At 40.3% G+C, this 27375-nt stretch overlaps 1 protein-coding gene across 4 annotated transcripts; it reads right to left on the bottom strand.

Moving 5' to 3' along the window:
- Window positions 1-2382: 2382 nt before the first annotated feature.
- On the bottom strand, window positions 2383-26875 carry LINS1 (lines homolog 1). Of its 4 annotated transcripts, none has more exons than XM_077762390.1 (8): window positions 26808-26871; window positions 14366-14508; window positions 11804-12304; window positions 11606-11695; window positions 10361-10502; window positions 8674-9264; window positions 7112-7283; window positions 2383-5067 (listed from the first exon to the last, which is right to left on the bottom strand). In XM_077762390.1, the coding sequence occupies exons 3-8, from the start codon at window positions 12200-12202 to the stop codon at window positions 4185-4187; spliced, it is 2277 nt and encodes a 758-aa protein (XP_077618516.1). In that variant the 5' UTR covers window positions 12203-12304; window positions 14366-14508; window positions 26808-26871; the 3' UTR covers window positions 2383-4184. The 4 variants fall into 4 exon arrangements, with proteins under 4 accessions (XP_077618516.1, XP_077618515.1, XP_077618518.1 ...); XM_077762389.1 differs by having other exon boundaries at window positions 14366-14504; window positions 26743-26858; XM_077762392.1 differs by lacking the exon at window positions 14366-14508 and having other exon boundaries at window positions 26808-26875.
- Window positions 26876-27375: the final 500 nt, after the last annotated feature.

A 27375-nucleotide genomic window follows, 5' to 3' on the forward strand; every position in this document is an offset into this window, starting at 1 on the left:
CTTGGCTGTTCACTCATACTTGAGAGTTGGACATTTAAATGCCCATCAGAAGGTCTATGCATATGGATGAGGTTTGTGACTGTGGGCTTCAGAGGGTGACTTGATAAGAAATTTCTTTGGGGAACCATCCAATACAGCTTTAGATCTTTTTATTGGGTTGATCAGGAAAGTGACATCTGGTCTCCTCGGGGAGAAGGCTGGGAACCACAGTGGTTCTCAACATGCAGTATGTGTCCACTTAATCCATTTTCAGGGTGACATGCCTATCCTCAGCTGTGCCTGGCATTCCCTAGTCCAAAGACCCTGTTTCACTCTCTCTGGGAAATAAGGCCCTTATATACATGAGTCAGACAGAGCACAATGGTTTAGCGACACAAAATTGGGCAGAGAATCTAGAGGAAATTCTCAAATAGACTTTCGATCGACCATCCCTTGGTACACAGTGTAGTGCTTGATACTCCTGTCTTCAGGGGGATGTACCCGGTAATCAGGATGTCAACTTTCTCCATTGCAGCCAAGAATTTGGTTTCTTTAGGTTTGCTGAGTCAGTCCTTGTATCTCATTGCCTTTACTCTTGTAGTGGGTCTCTGGAAGGAGAGAGCTGGAAGTAGGCATTCAGCCAGCACTTGCTGCCTCATTTCCATTTCCACTGCCCTTGACTCCAGGGGGACTCCCGCAGGACTTTCTAATCTTGCTGCCTGTCTGCCCAGCTACTATATTGCTATGGAAGTCACTTTTTTTTTTTTTCAAACACACAACCAGTCATTTACTCAAAAACCTCATTAGCTATCCATTGCCTATAAAACAGTCAAAACTCCTTAGCATAGCCCCGAAGGTCCTGGATGATCTGACCCCAATATCTCTTTCAAGCATGAGATCATGGAGAACAGCATGAGAGGATGTTGGAACCAAACTGCCTCAATCCATTCTCTGGGCTCTGCCACTTTACTAGTTGGGTAATCTTGGCCAAGTTACTTCAGCTCATCAGCAACACAGGGATTATAATAGTACCTTGCCCTTCAACATAATGGCGAGGATTATTAGAGCCCTTAAAATAGTGGCTGGCATACAGGAAGTGCCATGGGTTAAATATAAGCCTCTGCACACCTGTCTCCTCCAGGAGATTATCAAGTCCTTGGAGAGGGCTCTATCCCATTCTGTCAGTGTTTGTGGGTCATTATAATGGCACAGACATGATGCTATCCACAAGGGACTCTGTAAAAAGAGCTCAGCAAATGAGACTAAGGATTAACATATAATGGGACAAATCCTACAATACAGGAAAGAGCACAGTGAAGAGGATATGAAGCATTTTGAGATCTAATGGTTCAGAACAGGAGGGGAAGGCTTCACAGCCCTGACATTTAAGATGGGGCTTGATGAACGAATATATACGATGAAAGGTTGTGCTACTAAGACAGTGGGTGGGGGGAGACCTGACAGGTGAGGCTGGAGAGGCAGGTTGGGGCCAGTTGCACAAGGGCCTGCATAACCTGTTTTGAGTCTGTACTTTGTTTCAACTAGTTTGTCAATTTCACCATCCTAGCATGCTGGGAATGCCAAGATGATTTTGGTGTTAAAAGTATTTTGTTACTAATAATAGCTGAAAGGTGATTCATTGGCAATTATTTAAAAAACAAATTTGAACACCTTCCCAAATAATGTTCAAGAAGCCAGACATAGAACAACACATACTTTATGATTCCATTTATATAAAAGACAAAACTGTCCAAATTAGTCTATGTTGTCCCAATTAGGGATGGTTTTACAAGTGGATAGTGACCAGAAGGGGATTTTGTGCTTACTTGGATACGCATATGTGTTCACTTGAAGAAGAGGCGGAGCTACGGGCTGGGAACTCACCATGCAATTATCACTAGTCTGGTGTTCTTTTATGGACTAACTCAGAAGAGCTACTGGATACTCTGAACAGCCAAGGATAGCCAACATCAGTCACCCTGACCACTAATAAAACTTCACAAGTGTGTGGCAAATTGACTTACACCCAGAGGTCAGAGACTGAAATACCAACACTCAGCATACGTATAAGACGGCCTTTTACCTCATTTTAGATCTAACAAGGGGCTGATGGTTCCTTATTAACTCTATAGAGAAACAAAGGTAGCTCAAAACCACAACAGTGTAAGCATGACTTTTAAGGCATTCAACATGTATGTACCCTTAGGAGCATAAAGATTTTGGTTTGTTTTCTTGCTTTCTTAAAAAAAAGTTACTTTCACTAAAAAACCCACAAACACAAAAACAAACCTATGTACCCAGTTAAAAACAAAGAGTAAAAAAAGATAAACAATGAGAAGTCAAATCTCCTTTAGATCGGTTTCGCACAGCAACCACTTAGGACTCTCTTATATATTCTTTTTTTAAAAAAATTTTTAATGTTTTATTTATTTTTAAGAGAGAGGCAGCATGAGCAGGGGAGGGGCAGAGAGCGAGGGAGACAAAGAATCCGAAGCAGGCTCATCAGCACAGAGCCCAATGCGGGGCTCGAACCCACGAGTCGTGAGCCGAAGTCGGACGCTTCACCGACTGAGCCAACCAGGCACCCCAGGACTCTCTTATATATTCTTATATAAATATTTCATAAACACACAAAAGCATATATAAATGTATAAGTGTATTACTTCTATAGGCTTCTTTTCTTAAACAGATGGGAGCCCCATATATTCACTTGATTTTTCCTGCAGATACTTCATCTCTGTTAACATGGATACAGCCCACTCTGCACAAGTATAAAGTATTCTGTAGAGTATATATATTAATTAGCCAGGTATTTCTGCTTTTTTCTTTTACAAACAATGGGCATTGAACATCTCTGAATATACACTCTTTAATGTGCTTCTTAAATTATGTAAAAACTGCCCTAATGTATACCAATGGTTAGCAAACTTTTTGACCTCTGCATTTCTTTCCTCTTTTTAAAAATTTATTTATTTTGAGAGAGAGGGTGCAAGCAGGGTAGGGGCAGAGAGAGAGGGAGAGAATCCTAAGCAGGCTCCACAAAGACAGCGTGGGGCCCGAAATGTGGCTCAAATCCATGAACCATGAGATCATGACCTGGGGTGAAACCAAGTCAGTTGCTTAACCGACTGAGCCACCTTGGCACCCCTTGACCTCTGCATTCTATCTGATTAACATTAGCATCTCACTGCTGTCTCACTTAGCAATCCTCTATTTAGTCTCACTGATCTTTCCATTTCCACCTGAATGAGTACTAAGCCTGAGATGGGGCTCGATCTCATGACTGTGAGATCATGATCTGAGCTAAAATCGAGTTGGACGCTTAGCCAACTGAGGCACCCAGGTGCACCTCACAACAATTTTAAATAGGAATATTATCTAGTGATCGAAAAATCTGTTTTAAAGAGATTTCATTTTCACAGAACAGACTACAGACCTACACATACACAGAGATAATCACTGAGATTGTAAGGTTTTATACATCACATTACATGTAAATACCTCGGAGGGAAATGGTAAATAATACTGGATTAAATAGTGTCAATTCCAAAAGTCACATCTACTCAGAACCTGTGGGTGTGACCTTATTTGGAAAAAGGGTCTTTGCTGATGTAGTAAGTTAAGATGAGCTCATACTAGATGACAGGGGACCCTAATCCAATGACTGGTGTCCTTATAAGAGGGAGACTGGTACAGACACATAGAAGGCAAACCTCATGTGACAACAGGGGAAGAGACTGGAGGGACACAGTTCCAGGCTGAAGAACACCACAGACCGCCAGTAATCGCCAGAACACAGGAAGGGGCGTGGAAGGCTTCCCTAGAGCTTTGAGGGAAAGCATGGCCTTGTTGAGTCCTTGATAATAGACTTCTGGTCTCCAGAACTATCTGAGAGAATAGATTTCTGTCGTTTGGACCACCAAGTTTTGTGGCACTTTGTTACAGCAGCCCTAGCAAACTAATAGAATAACCATCCCAAATTCAAACCCTGTAAATTTCAAGTGATGTACAACTGTAGCAGGTAACTTGTCATCTGATGTATATTTGTCAGTCACTAGGTTACTTCGAAAGGTCAAAAAGAACAGGCTTGATGTAGAGAATGCCTGTGAGGGTGTTTTGCTTGTTTGTTGTTTTTTTACTATCCTCTCATTAAGGCACAATTTATATTAGGGAGAAACAGCTCCTGGAAATAAAATGCTACCGTTTTAGAAAGCGTTCAAACTCTCATTATATATTGCCTCGGTACCTTTTAACAACTTTAAAAGTGCTGTGGGATTATATGGGAAAAGATTTTTCTTCTGCAAGCGGTCAATGGCACCTTGCAGCTCTTCAAAGCACTTCAGTGTTCTGTAACACATGCCCACTTCACAGACGTTATTTGGGGCTGTATCACAATCAATGGAGGAGGGAGTATTAGATTGTTTGGGAACCAGAGGTTTTGACTCAGGCTCCAGGCTCAGTTCTGTTTTATTCCCACTTGTTCCAACAGTGTCCTGAAATTTCTTCATTGCTTCTTGGTGTAAAGATACTTCTTTACTGTTTGCTGAATGCTGGTCTGTGTCTTCTACCTCAGAATCCTCAGAGCTCTCATAATCTACCAGACTTCCAGAAGCTTGTGGGGGAGGTGGGCTATCAGCCTGGAGCATAGCCATGGTCTCCTTGGACATCATAAGCTGGTTCAGAGGTTTGGAAGAGGCATCGGAAGCCCAGGAGGTGGAAGCACGAGCATTTCTGTGACTACCAAGAGCAGCCAAAGGGCTCAGTTCTGCCTGCCTGCTGCTTCTGTCCTGGACAAGTGAGGGGCTACACACATAAATATTTATGTTTTCTTTAGATTCGGATACATCAAAATACTTGCAGATCGTGAAAAAGTTAGTCCAGTCTTTCTGTAGTAATTTTAAATATCTAACAAAATACTCAAGGAAACAGGTTTCCGAAGAAATCAAAAAGTCAAGAAGAACTGAAGGATCAAATCCTATATTTTTCAGTAAGAATAAGAAAATGCAGTGTGGGTTATAGCCATATTCATGTGTGTGATGGCTCCACATTTCTTTTTCTTGGGTCAAGCTTTCAGTAGCTTTACATTCTCTGAAAATATAGGTAATGGAGACCTCAGATTAATGGCTTTTTACAAAAATAAGTTTTAACAGATATAATTCACACACCACAAATTTGCCCATCAGATTATCTCTTAATCTAGGCATAATCTTAAAAAAAAAAAAACAAAAAACAATCTCTTCCTCTACAAACTCTAAATAATAACCCAACTCGACAAAATGAATAAAATCCAGGGACATTGGTAGTACTAGTCATTGTCTGCCAAACAAAGTCCTCTCTTTCTGTCTCTTTTCTTTAAAATTTTTTTTAATGTTTTATTTACTTCTGAGAGAGAGACAGTGTGAGCAGGGGAGGGTCAGAGAGAGAGGGAGACACAGAATCTGAAACAGGCTCCAGGCTCTGAGCTAGCTGTCAGCACAGAGCTCGACATAGGGCTCGAACCCACAAACTGTGAGATCAGGACCTAAGCTGAAGCCAGAAGCTTAACCGACTGAGCCACCCAGGGGTCCATGTCTTCCTGTCTCTTGACATCAGAGTTCCTCATGCCTACCGGTAACTACTTGCATGGAGTAAGGCAGGGGCTGGAGACTGACCTTCCAGGCTCTCCTCAATAGGGGTGGGTACATGACCTAGACCACCAGCAGAGTGCCTCATGCTCCTGGCTACAGTGACTGCTTCCTTACATGAATCTGTGCCCCATGCAGGATAATCAGATCACCCCCTCCCCACACTGGGACTTTTGCTAGAGCCATTAAAGATGTTAACTGTAAGGCTGGTATAAGCTGGACTGCTGGCAGCCCTGCCCGAGAATGAACGCAGAGAAAAAGAGCAATGATCAATGACGTGATTGAATCCCCGTATACACAGTGATGTCTGATGCCAACATGACCCCTTGGAATTTCTGAGCTAATAAATTCCTTTTTTTTTTTTGCTTAGACCAGTTTCTGTTTTTGTGTTGGTCCTTTTACAGCCAAACAATCTTAACTAATACAAAGACATTAGAAAAACTACATAGGCCATGAGCACATGCCTCTCCGGACATTACTGAAGAAAGTTAGAAATTTAATTCAGAGGTTTCCTCTTTCCTTAGGAGGAAGAAGTCAGCTTTGAGTACAACTAAGATCTACTCTAATAGGCATGTGCATTTTCAGACTGAATTTGTGTCTCACCGTTTTGGAGCCTAACTCAAATCACATGCAGGAATTCTGTGTTCTTGATTAGAACCTTTTGAAAACTGGCCCCAAACACTTACAGTCTGAAGGCAGCCACCGCCAGCGGTGCCATAATGCACGTCAGAACTGGCGGCAGAACACGGCACCGCTGGTCATTAGTAAGAAATCCCTTTCTCTGAAGCCAAGAAAGAAATGGAAATAAAGCAAATACTTTAGGGCTTTAATAAAGTGGAGCAGAAATAGTGTAAAAGGTCATCAGTTATTAACTTCATAACCAATTACAGATATTTGCCACAGGATGACATGACCCATGTAGAGCTGCTCAAACAAAGCAGGAACACCAACAGCCTAGCCTGTCCTCAGGAACCAACCTTCGTGACCAATTTCAGACATCCGCGTCGAGCTGGTATCAGCCCCAGGTCCGCAGTATACGGAAATGAAAAATTCTGAGCTGCTGCTGTGGTTACTTACAGGTCTGTACTTAGGTTTAAAAAGGTGAAAGTCATAGAACTTTCTCCTTATGGGAAAGTTCATCTTGGGGGCGAAAAGCGTTTTTGATTAAATTAAGGTTCGGACAATGGCACTGACTTACTCCTGATCGCACAGGTGAAACTGAGGAAGCTTAACCAGAACCTGTGTTTTCCAGGACCCTGGGCTGGTTCTACTACTCTAGCTCTGCCTACCCGGCCAAGTTTTCATAATGAGAACTCAAATGTAATCTCATTTTCATGCAGGGCAGGGTTAAAGAAAGGAATTGGAACTTATAAGGAAACCACAAGATTGTTAGGGTTTTTTTTTCCCCCCTTAATGATGGAAAGTAAACAGTATGTCCAGCACATTATTAAAAATGTTTTCTGCTTTCCTGGCATGTAGTTACTACAATTACTTTAAAATATACTAACCCGATCAACTTTAGGTAGATGCCCAACGATGCTCTGGCAGCCTCCAGCATGTCGTCATCTTGTTCTATGAAGACCCTGGAGATCCACTCACATGGATTGTGTGGGTGAAGGGAGGGCTGAAGGTGAGGCTTTAAGAAGGTCAGTAAGTCAGCCATGAAATTCTGTAAATCAACTTCAAAAAAATGCAAATTTCAGAGTAGGCAACAGCTTAAGAATGCATTTGTATCTTGCTTACATATAAAATTATAACATTTCACGTATTCCAGCATGCATGATCATCAAAATTCACATTTTTCAAAATTCCTGTGAGGGATGATCTCTCTTTTGCAAATTAGGAAACTGAACATCAGAGAAAAAAAGTGATTCATTCAAGAAGACACAATTAAAATGTACAACCAGATCATTTACTTGCTGCAAGAGCCAAATAATGGATTCTCTCTGAGAAGCAAGAGTTACGTGAACTCTTGCTAAAAACATACAAATGAAGGAGCAGTAGACAAAAGGAACCACTTCACTGGAAGCCACATCTGTTACTAGACGCAATAATGCAACCAAGCAAAAATCACTTTGCCTTCAAAATAACAGGAAAAAATGCTTAAATGTTTAAAGTATTAAAAGAAAGACTACTATTAAGCACAGAAACTAAAAAAGTTTTAGAGTTGTAACTGCAATTTAACTCTGAATTGTAGAACATATGCCACCTAGTGTTGTAAATTATAACTGCACAGAATGATATCTAATTACAAGGTAAATGGTATCCATTCAAAGCAATACAGGAAAGTCACTGCTTACAATTCAAACCTTTCACTAAAACTGTATGCTACTTGTTTAGAGACGTCTACTATTCTTTTTTATCACATGAAATGGAGGACATGTCTTCCCTAAATTAAATATTCTACATAAGCAGAAGTCTTTGGGCTGAGTTAAGATCCTGAATATTATATGCAACAATTTCTTAATCAATGTAACTCCTCACATGTTAGTTTTAATTCATTTCTTAGTTATCAATAATCTACACTAGTAGTTACCCCAATTTTATGAAGCAAAATATGAATCATATCTGAATTGAACAGATTTACATCACCTGCCTTGAAATGACTCAATAACAACTTTTTGTTTTTAACCTTCGTCATTAATTATGCTATACAAATTCAGTTTAGTCCACAAAACGTTGACATGTTTCTTCCTTTTTTAAAGTTTATTTATTTTAAGAGAGAGAGAGAGAGAGAGAGAGAGAGAGAGGCAGAGAGAGAGACAGAGGGAGAAAGAACCACAAGCAGGCTCCGCACTGTCAGTGTGGGGCTCAAACTCATGAATTGTGAGTTCATGACCTGAGTGGAGGTTGTATGCTTAACCAACTGAGCCACCCGGGTGCCCCAAAGTTGACGTTTCTTAAGAGAATTCTAATTCTTCTTTTTTTAAAGAAAATTTAATAAATTATAACTATGATAACATGTAGATTAAATTAGTGGAGTTACAGTCCTGAGATTTGATTATGAATTCTTTTATATCACTAAACAATTACTCATTACTTTCCACACCAAAGGAGTTCAGAAAATTACCTTTCATTTCATTTGCTGAAGCACTGCTTTGAAACTTGATTTCTAAGGATTTAATGATAAGTAGGCTTGCTGCTCTGAGGATTACATGATCTGGACCAGGGACTCGCTCATGTGCTGGTTGAACTTCATCTCCACCGAAGCAGGGAGGTTTTCCACAGACAGACAAGGTCCTCAATAAGCCCAAATTCACAGCGTGCAATACTGCATCAGCTACGGCCAACATGTCTACATCAAAATGCTGATCTGGTGGCACGAGAGCAGGGCCAGACCCCCGACACAGATCTTCACCCACTTTCCAGAGAAGGCACTTTTTGATGAATACGATGAACTTCCTTTTGACAAAAGCCTGAACAGGCCAGGTGATAACAGCCAGCACACGAGAAGGTTTCAAAAAGAAAATCCTCTGGCAAGTGAAATGTAGCTTCAGATGGATTCTGGAAGCTGTAAGAAGTTCGAGCAATTCCAGGGAACCTATCAAGCTGTTTATTATTTTTGAGGTATCTTGGCAGCTTTCAAAATGCTGAGAAAATAAGGAATTGTAAAAAACTTCAAAAGCAGTGTCAAAAGGAGTCAGGAACTGCTTTAAAATTTCTGCAATGATAAAAACAGTGATATAAACAACCAGAAAACAAAGGCTTCTTAAAACACAATTTACAATTCAATTTTTTTTAATGTTTATTTATTTCTGAGAGAGAGACAGCGTGAGCAGGGGAGGGTCAGAGAGAAAGGGAGATACAGAATCTGAAACAGGCTCCAGGCTCTGAGCTGGCTGTCAGCATAGAGCCTGATGCAGGGCTTGAACGCATGGACTGTGGGATTATGACCTGAGCCGAAGTTGGACGCTTAACTGACTGAGCCACCCAAGTGCCCCTACAATTCAATTTTTATAAACATTATCACTTTACAAGATGAAAAAATGGATTTGGATTATTTCGCTCATGTGAACAAGTGAAGATATACAAGATAATAGCTAATAAGAAAAGGAGGTCTTTATATACAATGGAATACTACCCAGCCATCAAAAAGAAATCTTGCTATTTGCATTGACATGGATGGGCCTACAGTGAATTACGCTAAGCAAAATAAGTCAGTGAGACAAATACCACAGGACTGCACTCATCATATGTGGAATTCAAGAAACAGGACAGATGAACACAGGGGAAAAAAAGGAAAGGGAGGCAAACCAAAACACAGACTCTTAACTATAGAGAACAAACTGAGGGTCGTTGGAAGGGAGGTGGCCGGAAGAAGGATTAAATGGATGATGAACATTAAGAACGACACTTGCTGGGAAGGGCACTGGGTGTTGTGCGTAAGTGATGAATCCCTGAATTCTACTCCTGAAGCCAATATTACACTATTTGTTGACCAACTGGAATTTAAATAAAAACTTGAAACTAACGAACAAAAGAATAACAGTTAATAACAATGGTTAATTATCCTTTTTATAAATATCAACAGAATCGGATTATGAAAGGGATATAAAATAAAGAAGTTTAATTTTTGTCTTAAGATGTTTTATTTTAAAAAGGTATCTTCAATCAAAAAATTTGGAGGGAGACTCTTTAGTTTTTCATACATGAGGACAGATCAGATGCTGTAAAGGAAGTTTTAATCTTCATTGTAAACATCACGCACGCCCCTTGGGAGCAAAAGAATGGCATTTATGGGAGACCATAATTTGTACCTGCTTTTTGTGAATGTGTGTCTTTAAAGATTTCTTTTAGTATAAAAGTAAGGGTCCAAAGGCAGTGCACTGCTTTCTCATTTTCAGGGTATTCAGAAAGATTTGTTTGACAAAAAGCAATCCAGGAATTACTTAATGCTATCTGTAAGTGAGAAAACAAAAAGTAGTTAAGTTATAATATAAAATTTTCTTTATAATTACAAATTACCTACTATATACAATACAACGCCATATAACATTTCTTACTCCCTTGCAAAAACAACAACAAACCCCACACTATCTGAAAAACAAGGACACAAATATCCTAATATTCTTTAAGTAAAAACATTCAGTATACCATAGAAATAAAAGTTCAACAGGGAACATGAAAATATTAGCAGTGATTACTTCTAGGTGGTAGAACAACATGTGGTTAATGTGTGGTTTTTATTTTGTTCTTTTTTTTTAATGTTCCATTTATTTCTGAGAGAGAGAGACAGACAGTGTGAGCAGGGAAGGGTCAGAGAGAGAGGGAGATACAGAATCTGAAGCAGGCTCCAGGCTCTGAGCTAGCTGTCAGCACAAAGCCCAACACGGGGCTCGAACCCACGAACCATGAGGTCATGACCTGAGCTGAAGTCAGACGTTTAACCGACTGAGCCACCCAGGCGCCCCTTATTTTGTTCTTTATACTTTCCCTCACTTTCCAGATTTTCTACTACAAATATCACCTTTATGTATTTAGGGGAAAAAAATGTTACTTTGAGAAAGGAACAAGGAATTATAGCTGAAATAAATTGGTAGGTACTTATATTTATTAATGAATTCAGAGAAGAGAAAAATCTGATGCTCAGTTTTTTTGTATTATTTTTTAAAATATTATGCTGAGAATCATTCTTAGAATTTATTTATATTAAACCTATGAAAATGGTCTTGGTCTTCTGTAGGGGCTCCTAGATCTTTTTTTGGAGAGAAGGAACCAGGCCTGCCCACTCCTCTGGGAGGCTGAAGAAAGTTATGGACTGACTTGAAACCCATCCTTCAGGTGAAGAATCTGATTTATAATGATTTACAACATATCTAAGACTCTAATCTTTGATACAAGTCACTATTAGATTACTCCATTCTTACACTTTTGTGGACTTAAATGCTCTTATATGAGCAAACATTTTATTGGTACAAACATCTGAAGGGGAAAACTGAATGCCTAAGATCGATTTTAAAGAAACTATAAAAGAAATAACATAATTTGATTACTTATCTTACCTCTTCTCTCACTTGGAAATACAGAAGCAGTGCAAGGCACTTTGCAGCCACGTGACATAACAATTTATCCGAGTTTTGGAACATACAGGTCTATAGGAAAACAAGTAAGTTTATCCATGATTGCCAAATGTTGTTAAAACGTTTGTCCTAAAAATATGCATCTAAAGAAAAAAAATCCACAAAAAACAAATGGCTTACTAATGTAGAATCGATGTCAGATGATTTTAAAAGAATTTTAATTATATCTCTGTATTTTTCCTTTGCGTGGAAGTCAGTTTCAACAGACAATACTCTGGTTATCATCACTTTGATTACGGTTAACTGAAGGAGCTTTATTTCCCGGGCGCTGCACATCATAGAGTGTCTCTTCAAACACACAGATGCTACAGAAATGGTAGCCAACTTGGCACTGGGTGGCTGGTGCCTGCCTTGGACACCACGGCAGTGGTGGCATTCTGAAGAAGGGGTTGTAGAGCAATCTTGATCTAAAAATGCTGGGTTGAGATAAAAGATGTAATCGTGGCTCTCATTTTCAAGCGTGGCTCCCAGAAGTACCTTCTTGTATAATTGTTCTAACACCTCAAAGAAAGCTTTCATTTTGACTGTCAGAATAGATCTTATGAGAAAGCTGACAACTCCAAACTGTAAATAGTAATGTTAGAAATGCGATGAATCTCTAAGAGGTTTCTTCAGTAAAACCTAAAATAGGAAAAAATAATTGTAAAATTACAAGTGTGATATATACATCATAGTACAAAGGAAAGGCATCTGTTTCCACTTAATCAGTAGTGAAGTTAAAGGTAAGATCGACTGCTTAATTTCTGAAATGGAAAACTGGTAATAAGACTAGTTTTAAGACCATAAAAACGAAACACATGCTTTCCGTAAGATTTAAGGCCATAAAATTATTTTTAATTTGATCAGAGCAGAAACGTCACCTTCCCTGTAACATTTTTCATTGGTCCATGAGGACTTTTCAACCTTGGCAGTGACACTCGGGACAGGATAACTTTGTTATGGGGAAGCTGGCCTGGGCCTTGTAGGCAGCATAGCAGCATTCTTGGCCTCTATCCACTAGATGCCTCTAGCGCCCACTCAGGCTGAGACCCACGGGGCCACCTCCAATTCATTAACCTTCATCTCAGGGGTACCGTGGTGGCTCAGTTGGTTATGCGTCCAACTCCTGATCTTAGCTCAGATCATGATCCCACGGTTCATGGGATTGGGCCCTGCATCGGGCTCTGTGACGACAGTGTGGAGCTTACTTGGGATACTCTCTCAAAAAATAAATAAATAAACTAAGAAAAAAAACCCTTCACCTTCAATGTATAGATGAAAACCTAGTTAGACAATTAATTATGTGGTCAAACTACTGTGGTTATGAGGATTAATTCCCAACTTCAAATTAAGTCACCACTTTCAACGTTAAATAAAAAATTTAAAAATGCCATCCCAAGAAAAACATAAGATGTTAATAAGCAAACGTAATCCAAACGGGAGCACACTGTACTTGTAGCTGCAAACAACTTTAGACATTTGGGTGTCCCCGACTCTGACAGAATAGAGACCACCAGCAAGAGTGGCGAGAAGGAGTCAGGTATGGTTTATAAAGCAGAGAATATGGACAATCACCACTAGATGAATAGAAGAGAAAATATTATGAGTGTAACAGGAGTATTAATGTAGTTACTAAAGAGTAAGTAGTGGTGAGGAAAAATTCTTGGCAGAAGCTAGAGATTACTGAACATCCTTTCAAATGGAATGCTGAGCCTCAGGGAATTATCTGATCCTCTGGGACTCAGTCCTTTCAGAGCCTTTGAGCTATTTCACACCTTCATAAATTGCAGATTACTGATAGCAATGCAAGTAACTGTTGTCTATCAACATGCAAATACAAGACTCTACTGTATGTTAACTAACTTGAGAGTAATGGCAGGAAAAAAAAAAAAAAATTAAAAAAAAAACCCGACACTAAAATGGGGGGAGTGGAAAACCCAAACACACAAATAATTATCTGGTGGAGGGACAACCCTCCCCTCAATGGGAAAAGCCAATTTTGCTTTCTATTTGTAAACCGATTTCTACATTCCTTACTCCATAGAAAGTAACCTGGCTCTTTAACTTTTCCTGCTTAAATGGTTCTGACATTTCCCTAGCTCTTTCATTAGTTAAGGAGTTAAATACAATCGCCAATAAAGCTCATTGTGTACTGGTGATGATTTTTGTTGTAGGAAGATCTATCCTTTAATAAACTCCAGGGACCTGGCTCATCTACTCCAGCCCATTTATAAACGCCCTGCCCATCTTTAATCCCAGTCCTCCCTGGAGGAAACCTAGGAGGCAAGTCCCTTATATTGGGTCAGTCTCACTCCTACAGAGTGGCCTGCTGACCTGGTCCTGCCTGGTCATTAAACCTCCCTTCACTATTGGTTTCTTCCCCTTGCTTAGCTGCTAAGGCATTTCAATTCCTGATTCCGACCCCCTCCTCCACCAACATGAAACTGCCTTGTTTTTGTCCTGTAAGTATTAAGAAACCTACAGATTTTAATGTGAAGTTATGAATGAAACTCAAAAGTTTCTCTGAATCCTCTTTTCAAACTGTGGCATACATCCCACATCATTTGGAAACATAAGTAATGGTCGGTAACCTTGTTCTGACAAAGTTCAATGTTATCTGTTACCCTGAACACCGTGCTCCCAGGAAGCAAAAATGGTTAATGTTCCAAGAAAGTGCTCACCACGTTCCCAGACTGGACTCACCTCTTTGTTTCTTCATTGACTCCCTTGTTTCGTAAAAACTCACATTTTCCCCTTCTTCTTTGAAACGTATTCCATTAATGAACATTCTCCCTTCTGCAATAGCCTGCATAAAATTCTCTTCTTAATTCTCTGGTGAGTTCTGTCTGCCACAAATCAGATACTGGTCTTCATATTCTAGTTCAAAGTCCATTTCCATTGTACTTATTTTACTTTATATTATAGTTATGATAGTAACATTTCTTTCCAATAAAACCAAAGACATCTTTTACTGAAGTTGATGACACAAACTACTGGCATTTTTGTATGTCAAATATCCTATGATAATGGAATATTTCAGGTTTTAACTAATGGCACATATGTGAGTGTATTCTTATAATTTTTAGCCACAAAAGAAATTATTTTTCTTTCAATGCTACAGCAGTAAAATCACTTCCGGTAATATTTCTATAAATCTTAAGTCCTTAAATTTTTACCATGAATGAGAATAACATTGCTGCTATTCAACCATTTTTGACCTATGAAAAGTTCTATTTCGGCATTCAAAACTGAAGTGGATACCAGTAAATGAATAAACAGATAAATAAACAAACAAAAGACCAAGTGAGCATTTGGGGCAGGGGAGATATAGGCTATTTTCTGTCTTGGTGGGACCCAGGGTCTCTGATACGTGTGGTTGTGGGAAACCACACTGAAAAGTTGTAAACTTTCAATCAAGAAGAAACAGATTCAAAACGACTCTACAGAAAGAGGAAACAACAAAGGTACCAATGGGGGCCCACACATGTCAGGCAGGTGAAGGGGGCTGGGGACAGGCTGACAGGCTGTCTGAGAGGTGCCGCTTTGGCATATTGATTATTTCAAATAACAGTTACTTAAGAGATGGCCTGTCAAGAACACTCCGGCCCTCCTCCACTGACTCCCCCCCCTCCTCACCAAAGCAGGAAATAAACCTCCCCTGTGAGAGGTATCCTCCCTGTATTGGGAGGGAGAGACGTCCTTATCTCTAGAGGTAGGGAATTTAGAGCCAAGAAGGGCTGTATAAACAACCCTTGTGACTTTTTACTAATTTACTACCCCCCAAATTCTCTTTAGAATTCCCTACTAATAAAGCTCCCGATGTTTTCTCTGTCCTTTCAACTCCTTATAGGTTTATTGGCTCTTTGTCTAAAAACTATAAAAACTGCCTATCTTGGTCATTTCTTTAGGTGACCAGGTCATTACTGGGCCTCTGTGCACACGTGATAAAACTTTTTTTCTCCTAAAATCCGTCTCATGTAAACTTAGTCCCCTGGAAGGCCTTGAAGGGTGGGGGAAGAATTTTTCCTTCCCTTCACAGGCACCAAATAAATAAAGAGGATGGATGCTAGGCTGGGTCTTCTGTGACTAAGCATCAATCTTTCCTCATTACAGTGTCTTTTAAAATATCGATGTTGGCCAACAAAACCTGCACTGAAACAAATGGCTGTGAGTGGCCTATTGAGAACTGTGACTTTTGTTGTTGTTAAAGTTAGGATAGTATTAAAGGAAAGGACAAATCCTGAAAAAACGAACTACACTTTTTCCCCTGAAAAGTGCATCCAAGGCTGGTGCATCTCAAGCTCATTGCCCTGCTGGTCTGGAGAAAGGCGTACACCTTAGAAGAGCTTTTGGGCCAGCTATACTAGATATGCAGGAGAGGTCTGTCCAGCCTGAGAAGGAAACAAATATTAGCAAAGGTCTGATGAGGAGAGTAAATGGGTGGTGTCTTTTAAAGAGTTTGTTTCAGAAAAAGCCTCCAGGCAAAGGAGAGCAAACTCCACCACCAGATGTCCTAAGGGGACACCCAGCACAAGCATAAAATTTGCCTCAAGTCTCTCTTACTGTTGAGGTGTTATAAATGACTTGAAGTGTGTATTCCAGTCTTAATAAACTGTGCATGTCTTAATATAAAAGCAGTATGTTCCCACTCATCTTCACATAAAGTTGATGCTTCAGGAATAATAATTGTTAAAGTTTACTGAGTATCTACTATGTACCAGACACTGTTCTATGTGAGTGACAGCTTCACAACAGCTTTATGAGGTGGATCATTATCATACACATTTTAAAAATATGTAAATTAAGGCAAGGAGAAATAAAGTTAAAGAGTTAAGTGGCAGAGTCAGGATGTGAACTGACACAAAGTCTGATTTCAAAGCCTGGGGTCCTCCTCAAATTTTGTCTGATGCTCCAAGTCTCAGGACAATGGATAAACAAAGGAGCTCTAATATGCTTCCAAAGTGAAAACTTTGTGAGTGAAAACTCAGACTAATCTCTAACATTTTCTAGATTTTCTCCCATAATACCATAAAGCAGAACACCCATCCTTAGAATCACTGTCACATGCTGCATAAAATCTAAACTCAAGGTCAATTACCAAACAACTTCCCAGTGCAAACCAAGGTTATTTTTTCAAAAGACACTCAGCAACCTAAGGTTAAAACACTAATCGGGACATCCATCTGATTGAATTTTTATATTAAATTACTTTCAGAGGATACATCAAACCCAGGATGAGGAGCCAAACTATCCACACATCATACATCAATATCAGCACATCAACAGTTTAAAGGCAGTATAAATACAAGTGACCAAGAGCTTGATTTTACTTCACTTAAAATAATTTCAACCTTTCACAAAAACTAACTCAAAATGGATCTGTTGTGCCCGAATCGTGAGTCCCAGAGACCTCCAAGGAGCCGGCACCGATGCAAATACAAAAGGGTCTTTATTACAAGCTCGACCAGGGGCTCACCAGCCTACCGGCGTCGTGGCAGTAAGGTGAAGCGAAGAACAATAGCGAACAGGGTTTTTAAGGAGTAAGGGATGGGGGCATTACAGTACGCATAGCATCATCACATAAGCACTAATTACAATTGTACAGCACCCCTGGTAACAGCTTTGACCATTCAGTATCTGTGAGGTGTTCATTACTTTTGGTGGGACCCAATCATGACTTTTGAGAATCCTTTGAAAACGACCAATTATGAGGTGAGTTCAAAGGGCCCATGTGGGGTTCAGGAAAGTGGTGAGAAATTGGCTAGTTTGTATCTGCAGTTCCCAGCCTTGACTCAGACCATAGGAGTGTTTCTTTTTTCTTTTTGATTAGCTGAACTGAGGGCAGTCCGAGGATGGCTTTAGCCTTGAACAATCTGAGGCTTTTCCTGGAACTGGGACTGGGGCTACGTGCAGCCCAAGGTTGCTCTTAATGGAGGACTTAATTTTAGGCTCTTCAGATCATGGGCTTAAGACTTAAAATAAGATTTTAGGAAAAAAAGAAAAAAGCAGGAGAAAAATCTTCGGGATTCACGGTTAGGCATAAAGTTCTTAAACTTGGCTCCAAAAGCACAATCTATAAAAATAAAAATTGATAAACTGGACTTCAACGAAACTAAAAATTTTTGCTCTGTGAAAGACCCCATTATGAGTATGAAAAGACAAGCTATAGACTGAGAGAAAATATTTCCTACTCACATGCCGAACATGGGACGAGTATCTAAAAATCTATGAAGAATTGTCAAAACTCAGTATTTTAAAAAATAATAATTAGAAAATGGGAAGAAACATGAACACACCTTTCCCTGAAGAGGATATACAGATGGCAAATAAGTACACCAAAAGATTTCAACCACATCAGCCACTGGGGAAATGTCAATTAAAATAATGGTAAATACCACTATCATTATGACTGAAATAAAATTAGTGGTACCAAATTCTGGAGAGGATAATGGAGAACCAGGCTACTCTTGAAGTGCTGGTGAGATTATGAAATGGTACAGTCGCTCTGGAAAACAGTCTGGTAGCTTCTTTAAAAAATCTAAACATACTCTTGACCATATGTTCCACCAATTGTGCTCCTTGGTATTTACTAGGAGTTGAAAACTTATGTCAACACAAACACCTGCACACAGGTGTCCATAGCAGCTTTATTCATAATTTCCAAAACTTGGAAGCAATCAAGATATGCTTCAGTGGGTGAAGGAATAAATGAACTGCAGTACAGTCAGACAATGGCATGTTACTCAATGCTAAAAAGGAAGAGCTACTGAGCCATGAAAAGACACAAAGGAACCTTAAATGTATACTATTAAGTATATTAAAAAAAGTCAATCTGAAAGGCTATATACTGTATGATTCCAACTATATGACATTCTAGAAAAAGTAAAGCTATGGAGACAGTATAAAGATCAGTGGTTGCCACAGGTTGGGGTGGAGGGAAGGGATGAATAGGGGAGCATCCCTATTTAGGGCAGTGAAAATACTCTGTATGATCCTATAATGATAGATACGTATCATTATATCTTTGCCCAAACCCAGAGAACGTACGCCACCAAGTGTGAACCCTGGTGTGAACTATGGACTTGGGATAATAATGACGTGTCAACCTAGGTTCATCAGTTGTAGCAAATGTACCACTCTGGTGGGGGGTGTTGATAATGCAGGGAAGGGCTGTGCATGTGCAAGGGGTAGGAAGTTTGTACACAGGAAATATCTGTACTTTCTGATCAATTTTGCTGTGAAACTAAAACCTATTTTGCTCTAAAATAAAAAATCTTTAAAACAAAGTAAGAAACTAAATATGCAACTAACTACATGACCTAGTAATTACACACCTGGTCATTTATTCCAACAAAATGAAGACTTACATTTACACAAAAACCTGTACATGAAAGTTCACAGCAGGTTTATTGATAATACCCCAAAACTGGAAATAACCCAGATGTCCTTCAATAGACGAATGGTTGTACTGTGGTACAGCCGTACCGTACTGGAAAACTACTCAGCAATAAGGAAAGAACTAATGACACAGACAATAACTTGGTTAGCTCTTAGGTAATTATGCTAAGAGAAAAAAGCCAATCTCAGAGGGTCACATTGTATGGTTCCACTCTTAAAATGACAAAATTAGAGAGATGGGGAAGAGATTAGAGGTTGCCAGCATTAGGGAGGGCTCCTCCCACTTGGTGGGTAAGGTTAAAAGGCCAACACAAGGGATCCTTGTGACCACGGAACTGGTGAGAGCAACACTAACCTACATATGTGATAAAACTAGTATAGAACTGGGGCGCCGGGGTGGCTCAGTCGGTTAAGTGTCAACTTAGGCTCAGGTCATGATCTGACGGTTTATGGGTTTGAACCCCACTTTGGGTTCTGTGCTGACAGCTCAGAGCCTGGAGCCTGCTTTGGATTCTGGGTCTTCCTCTCTCTCTCTGCCCCTCCCCCACTCATGCTGTTTCTGTTTCAATAAAAAATAAACATTTAAACGTTGCATAGAACTAAATATACATACAGATAAACAAACAGAGGTAAAACAGGAAATCTGAATAAGATCAGTGATTGTACTAAAGTCAATATCCAGGTTCTGATATTGTACGATAGTTGTGAAAGATGATACCATTAGAGAAAACCAGGCAAAGGGTACACAAGATCTTTACAATTTCTTTACAATTGCATGTGAATCTACAATTTCCCAAAGTTAACAATTCAATTAAAAATATCATGATTTCAGGGGCGCCTGGGTGGCTCAGTCAGTTAAGAATCCAACTCTTGAAATTAGCTTAGGTCTTGATCTCAGGGTCCTGAGTTCAAGCCCCATACTGGGCTCCATGCTGAGCATGAAGCCTAAAAAAAAAAAAAAAAAAAAAGATAACATCATGACATCAGCTATAGACCTCAGCCTTTTGATCCCAAGCATTAATATACATAGAATTTCATTAATATCAACTATATCTAAATGTAAACATATTAGAACTTTGATTCTGAAAATTCCTAGACTGAAAACTGAGCAGAATGGCATTTTAAAATGCTATAAAGTGTTTTCTTGAAAAATAGTCCTAAGTAAGGGGTGCCTAGGTGGCTCAGTCGGTGAAGCATCTGATTTTAGCTCAGGTAATGATCTCTTTGTTCATGGGTTCAAGCCCCATCCTGGGCTCTGTGTCAGAGCCTGGAAGCTGCTTCTGATTCTGTGTCTCCCTCTCTTTCTGCCCCTCCACTGCTCACACGCTGTCTCTCTTTCTCTCTCAGAAATAAACATTAAAAAAATTTATAGTATTCTTAGGAAAAAATAGGTAGAAATTTTAAGTGCACAGTCTATTCATTAGAAAACATTCTGCCATCACCCATTTTCAAAATGGTCAAAAAACAAACTGCTAGTAATTTAATCTTTTTTTTTTTTTGTATGCAGAAAACAACAACAACAATAAAAAAAGATGCCACTATCTCTTTTAGGAGATTTTCTTTTGATAACCTATATATTTAAATTCAGAATGCAGAAAAATAATTACTTTCATGGTCAATATTATAATGAAAAAATGTGTTTCTTTATATGAAAAGCTACTATAGTTTGTCAATTGACTGGGAAACTCAAAACTGGGCTTTGGCCTAACTTAACAGTAAGTTCAAATCTGATCACAGCTCGACAGGTCACTAATTCCCCACTGCCCCATTACTGAAGATGCTGTGATTCTGGAGGCAGAGTTTGAGGCACTCTAAACAAAGGCTATCCTTCCATGATTCTGGTTTCTGTCCTAAGACAGCAATCATTATGTCTAAACAAACAAATGAACGAACAAATAAATAAAATGAGTTACTTAGAGTCTATAGAAACTTCAAGGGTGATGCCAAAGTTAGGGAAGGCTGATGGGATGGCTAAGGCACTGACAAGGCCTGGAAGACAAAAGAAAGACAGCAGGTAAACTGTGATTTCGAGAGGCCCTCCCTCCCCTATAAAAGATGGATGGGGAAGGGATATCTTCCAACAGCATGTCATGTGCTGGGCATCTTCCCTTTGCCCTCCTAGTTCTACTTTTCAACTTTCTCCATGCCCTGGTATTCTCCAATATTGGAAGTCCTAGGCAGAGCAATCAGGCAAGAAAATGAAATAAAGGTATCAGAATTAGAAAGGAAGAAGTAAAACTATCTCTATTTGCAGAGGACTTGACTTTACATAAAGGAAATCCTAAAGACTCAACCAAAAAAATGTTGGATCTAATCAAAGAATTCAGTGAAGCTGCAAGATACAAAATTAAATGAGAATGAGTAGCATTTTGGTACACTAACAACAAATTTTCTGAAAAAGATATAAAGAAATTGATCCCATATGTGGTATCATTAAAAACAAAACAAAACACTTATGGATAAACGTAACTAAGGAGGTGAAAGATCTCTGAAAACCACAATGCACTGATAAAAGAATTCAAAGACAAACTAAATGGAAAGGTATCCATGTTCACGTATTAGAAGAATTAATATTGTTAAAATGTCAATACTACCAAAAGTCATCTATAGATTCAATGCCATCCCTATTAAGATTCCAAAGGTATTTTTTACAGAAGAAGAAAAAACACTATCTAATGTTTACATGGAACCACAAAAGACCCCAAAAAGCCAGAAAAATTCCTGAGAAAGAACAAAGCAGGAGACATCACAGTTCTTGATTTCAAACTATACTATAAAGCTATAGTCATCAAAACTGGCATAAAAACAGTGAGACCAACGGAACAGAATTGAGAGCTCAGAAATAAATCCCCACGTATACAGCCAATTAATATCTAACAAGGGACTCAAGAACATTCAATGGAGAAAAGACAGTTTTTTCAATAAATAGTGCTGAGATAACTGGATATTCACATGTAAAAGAATGAAATTGGATCCATATCTTACACTTACAAAAAAGTTAACTCAGAATTAATTAAAGACTTAGATGTAAGACTTGAAACCATGAAACTCCTAGAAGAAAACACAGGAATAAGCTCCTTGATATGGCTGTTGGTAATTTTTTGGATGAAACCTAAGCAGAAGCAACAAAATAAACAAGTGTAACTATGTCCCACTAACAAGCTTCTGCACAGCTGAATAAATCATCAGCAAAGTGAAAAGAAAGCTTATGGGATGGAAAAAAAATTTGCAAACCACACATCTGATATCCAAAATACATAAAGAACTTGTACAACTCAACCAAAAAACCACAGGTAATCCAATTTAAAAATGGGCAAACGAAGGGAAACAAAAGCAAAAATGAACTATTGGGACCTCACCAAGATAAAAAGCTTCTGCACAGTGAGGGAATCAGCAAAATTAAATGGAATAGGAGAAGATATCTGCAAATGATGTATCAGATAAAGGGTTAGTATCCGAAATCTATAAAGAACTTCTCAAACCCCAAAAACAAATAATCCAATGAAGAAATGGGCAAAAGACATGAGAATAGACACTTTTCAAAGGAAGACAACCAGTTAACAGACATATGAAAAGATGCTCAAGATCACTCATCATCAGGGGAATACAAATCAAAACCACAATGAGATATCATCTCACACCAGTCAGAATGGCTAAAATTAACAACTCAGGAAACAACAGATGTTAGTGAGATTCGGAGCAAGGGGGACTCTTCTGTACTGCTGGTGGGAATGCAAGCTGGTGCAGCTACTCTGGAAAATGGTATGGAGGGTCCTCAAAAAATTAAAAATAGAACTACCCTATGACCCAGCAAATGCACTACTAGGTATTTAGCCAAAGGATACAGGTGTGCTGTTTCGAAGGGACACATGCACCCCAATGTTTATACCAGTGCTATCAGCAATAGCCAAAGTATGGAAAGAGCCCAAATGTCCATCGACAGATGAATGGATAAAGAAGATGTGGTATATATATATATATATATATATATATATATACACAATGGAGTATTATTTGACAACCAAAAAAGAATGAAATATTGCCATTTGCAACAACATGGATGGAACTAGAGGATATTATGCTAAGCAAAATTAGTCAGAGAAAGATAAATGTCATATGACTTCACTTATATGTGGAATTTAAGATACAAAACAGATGAACATAGGGGGAGGGAGGCAAAAATAATGTAAAAACAGGGAGAGGGGCAAAACAAAAGAGACTTTTTTTAATTTTTTTTTTTTTTTTTTTTACATTTGTTTATTTTTGAGAGACAGAGAGAGACAAAGCAAAAGCAGGGGAGGGGCAGAGAGAGAAGGAGACACAGAATCCGAAGCAGGCTCCAGGCTCCGAGCCATCAGCACAGAGCACAACGCCGAGCTCAAACTCACAAACTGTGAGATCAGGACCTGAGCTGAAGTCAGACTCTCAACAGATTGAGCCACCCAGGCACCCCAAGAGACTCTAAAGTATAGAGAACTAAGGGATGCTGGAGGGGTTGTGGGCGGGGGGGATGGCTAAATGGGTAAGGGATATCAAGGAAGACACTTGTTGGGATGAGCACTATTATTATAGGTATTATATGTATGGGATGAATCACTGGATTCTACTACTGAAATTATTACTGCATTATATACTAACTAACTTGGATGTATATTAAAAAATAAAAATAATGAAAATAATTTAAAAAAATAAAAATGGGCAAGGGAGCTACCTAGACATTTTTCCAAAGAAGATATACAAAAGGCCGACAGCTATGTGAAAAGATGCTCAACCTCACCACTCGTTAGGGAAATACAAATTAAAACTACAATGAGATATCACCTCACACCTGTTAAGAATGGTCATGATGAAAAAGAGTTAACAAATGCTGGCAAGGGGTGGAGAAAAGGGAACCTTTGTGCTGTTGGGAACATAAAATGGGCAACCACTATTGAAAGCAGTATGGAGGATCCTTAAAAAATTAAGAATACAACTACCACATGATGCAACAATTCCACTTCTGGGAATATATCCGAAAGCATCAAAAAAACCAACCTGAAAACACATCTGCACCCCTGTATTCCTAACAACATTATTTACAATAGCCAAGGCATGGAAATGACCTAAGTGTCCACCAATGGATGAAAAAGTTGTGTAATATATATACAATGGAAAATTATTCTGCCATAAACAATGAGGAAATCCATTTGCAACAACATGCATGGACCTTGGAGGCATTATGCTAAGAAAAATACTGTATAATCTCACTCATATGTGGAATCGAAACAAAAAACAACCCAAATCCATAGAAAAAGAGATCAGACTTGTGGTTATTAAGGCAGATGATGGGGTGGAGGAGCATTGGAGGAAGGTGGCCGAAAGGTACAAACTTCCAGTTATTAGTTCAATAAATACTAGGGATGTAAGGTGCACCATGACTATAGCTAACACTGCTATATGACATACAGGAAAGATGCTGAAAGAGTAAGTCCTAAGAGTTTTCATCACAAGAAAAATTTATTTTTCTTTCATTTCTTTCTATTGTATCTATATAAGAAGATGGGTGTTAGCTGAACCTGCTGTGGCAACCATTTCACAATTTATAAAAATCACACCATCATGCCATATGCCTTAAACAGATACAATGATGTAGGCCAATCATTTTTCAATAAAATAGAGGGAAAATAGCTGGGATCTTTAAGTGTTCAGTCCTCTATAGCCTCTTTCTTCTTAGAGCAATTTCATGGATTTTCAATGTGTTCAATTATTATCTCCATGTTAACAACGCCAGAATCCACAGTTAGAGTCTATAGTTGTCTTCTGGGTGCTGTACCCAAGTATGCCCAGAGTTCTGGGCTCCAGACTCAAAGTGCCATCAGAGTTCCGCTTCGAGGTCCGAAAGGCACCTTCAGCAAATTCAACTCAACTTTTATGGTCCCTCAAATTTGTTTTCTCCTACATCTCAGTTATGGTATCTCCGAGTCACCCAAGCTAGAAACCTGGACATCTACCTGGAACCCTTCCACACCCTACTTCTCTCCATTCCCACGGCCACTACTATAGTACAACACTTCTGCCCCCGACAAACTGCAACAGATTTTTTGCTACATGGTTGTTTCCTAGCCCATCTTACACCCATTTGCCTCTGGAAAACCTCTCCACCCTCCTTAAGAAAAAGTCCAAACCCCTGGACAGGGCTTAGCAGGTCCTTCAAGATCTGCCTCTTGGAATTTCCTCACCTTTCTGACCCACAAACTAAGCTACAGGATTTCTCTAAGGTCCTCAAAAACCGTGCACTTTGAGGTTTCCCAAGCTTTGCCTGGCACCTTCTGACTAAACCACTCTCAACTTTTAATGTGGAAACATGCAGTTCAGGGGAAGCCTTTCACATATCCAACTCAGAAGTAGGAAGCCCTGCAAGTGCTCCCTCAGCCTGTACTACACTATTTATCTCACTGCATGGTCTATAAATATTTTCTGGTTTGGTTTACTCAGACCTTGACTATGGGCTTCCCTGGGCAGGATTGAGCTGTTTGCTTACATAGGCCAAAAGGCAGCGCATGAGGAAAGCACCAAAACATGTACTCTTGAATGAAGAATAGTATAAAAGAAAACATGGGGGTGGGGGCAAATTTAAAGTGTTTGCAGCGACTCCCACCTGAAACACAACACCTTAATTTATCTTATTACTTAAAAGTAACTGACGTTAAATTACTCCCTTTATATGATCAGATAGGCCTTTCTATGTGGACATCGGTAGTAGCCAAATGTTTGGTATAGCGGATGGCTTAGTTTAAAATAACATCAACGCTTGTTTAGATCACCATAGTAGCCTTCCACATTTGCAGTCACCCCGCTCCCAGCAACAGTTTTTTCCACTGAGCAGCCAGGGGTCTTTTCAAAACGTAAGATAATTGTGACTCCCCTACATGACCTCCCTACATGGCTTACAAGGTCCTGCAAAGATCCGCAGCTTGTCCCACACTCCCAACCTTACTACCAGTTATTCTCCCTCTTAACTCACTCTGCCTGACTACGGGGGTCTTTCTTGCGGTTGCTGCTAAACAGCAAAGGTTACTCCAGCATCAGAGCCTGCAAAATTACCCCCACTCCCCGTCCCAGATCTCGGCACGGCTGGCCCCTCTCCTCATTTCAGATCTCGGCTCATGTGTCACCTCCTCAGAAACCTTTCCTGACCGCTTATCTAAAATAGTCGTCACATCTTAGTTAAACTCGATCTCATTATTTGCCTCACTTTCTCTATATAACCTGTCCCTATGTGATAATTTTGTGTCAAGCGTAAGCTCCATGAGGACAAGTGACAGCACCTATCTTGTTCACTGTGGTTGCCCTACCGGCTAGAACAGTGCCTGGCCGGTAAACCCTTACTAAACATGCACTCAGCAAATCCGTCCATCTCGCGTTATTTTTTCCATTCTCCTTTCCCCTCCATTGTTAGAAATCCGTGAGGGTCGCTATCCTTGCAGGAAAGCTCTTGAAGCGTTGCCGCCGTTCCAAAGAGAGTCCTCTTCTCTCCGCGCGACGTAAGCCCAGCCCGGTAGGTAACGGTGCCTTGGGGACCGAAAGACGAGCCACAGACCCGGCACCCGCCTCTGAAAAGCGCTGAGGAGGGGCGGCGGCACAGGGCGCCCGTCTCCACGCTTCCTGCGGACCGCCGCTTCCCCAACCTTAGACCCTCTGACCTGTCTCTCAGTCGGCAGCACACACTCCTCCCCCGCCGCCGAGCTCCGCGGCCGCTCCCAGTTACCTGCCGGGGATCTGGCTTGGGAGACTCAGCCTTGCCACCGCCATCCCAACAAACAGCAGCTCCCTCCGAGCCACCGTAGTTCGCGGAAAGTAGAAGCTGGGCTCTCCTTCCGCATGCGCAGAGGTCCCGTTCGGCGTACAGTGTCTCTTAGCAACGGCTTCGAGTCCCTCCGCCAGGGGCGGAGCATCGGAAGCCACAGGGGGGAAGCCGAGGGGGAAGTGAGTGAGGCCAATCCGAGACGAGTCCCAGCCTCGATCGGCACGCCTCCTCTAACTGTCGCGAATGCGCAGATGGCTTTACGGCAGGCAAGGGGTGGGGGCAGCTGGGGGTAAGGAGGAGAGAAGGAAGCAAACAAACAACCNGGTCCCATCCCAGTGACCCCAAAGTGCTGGAGGGAGGGGGCGGGGGTGGCCCAGTGCAAAGTGCATCCCGAAAGCCCCTTGCCTGGAGCCCCCGCGGCTGGCACTTCGGACCCTGTATGACCCGGGACCTCGCTGCCCCGAGACCTCCCGTGTGCCTCCGTAGCTGGGAGCCTCCGGCCCGGAGCGCGGCAGCCCCCTGCTCCGAG

This window comes from Crocuta crocuta, unplaced genomic scaffold, assembly GCF_008692635.1.
Source record: "Crocuta crocuta isolate KB4526 unplaced genomic scaffold, BGI_CrCroc_1.0 scaffold93, whole genome shotgun sequence".
Classification (NCBI taxonomy): Eukaryota; Metazoa; Chordata; class Mammalia; order Carnivora; family Hyaenidae; genus Crocuta; species Crocuta crocuta.

Bases quoted from the DNA above. Each gene is read 5' to 3' on its own strand.
- LINS1 (XM_077762392.1), bottom strand. From the start codon at position 12,202: ATGAAAGCTTTCTTTGAGGTGTTAGAACAATTATACAAGAAGGTACTT. The intron at 10,503-11,605 runs GTAAGATAAGTA...TCTCACTTACAG, and splicing joins ATTTCCAAGTGAGAGAAGAG to ATAGCATTAAGTAATTCCTG. The intron at 7,284-8,673 runs GTAATTTTCTGA...ATTTTTTTGAAG, and splicing joins TTCAGCAAATGAAATGAAAG to TTGATTTACAGAATTTCATG.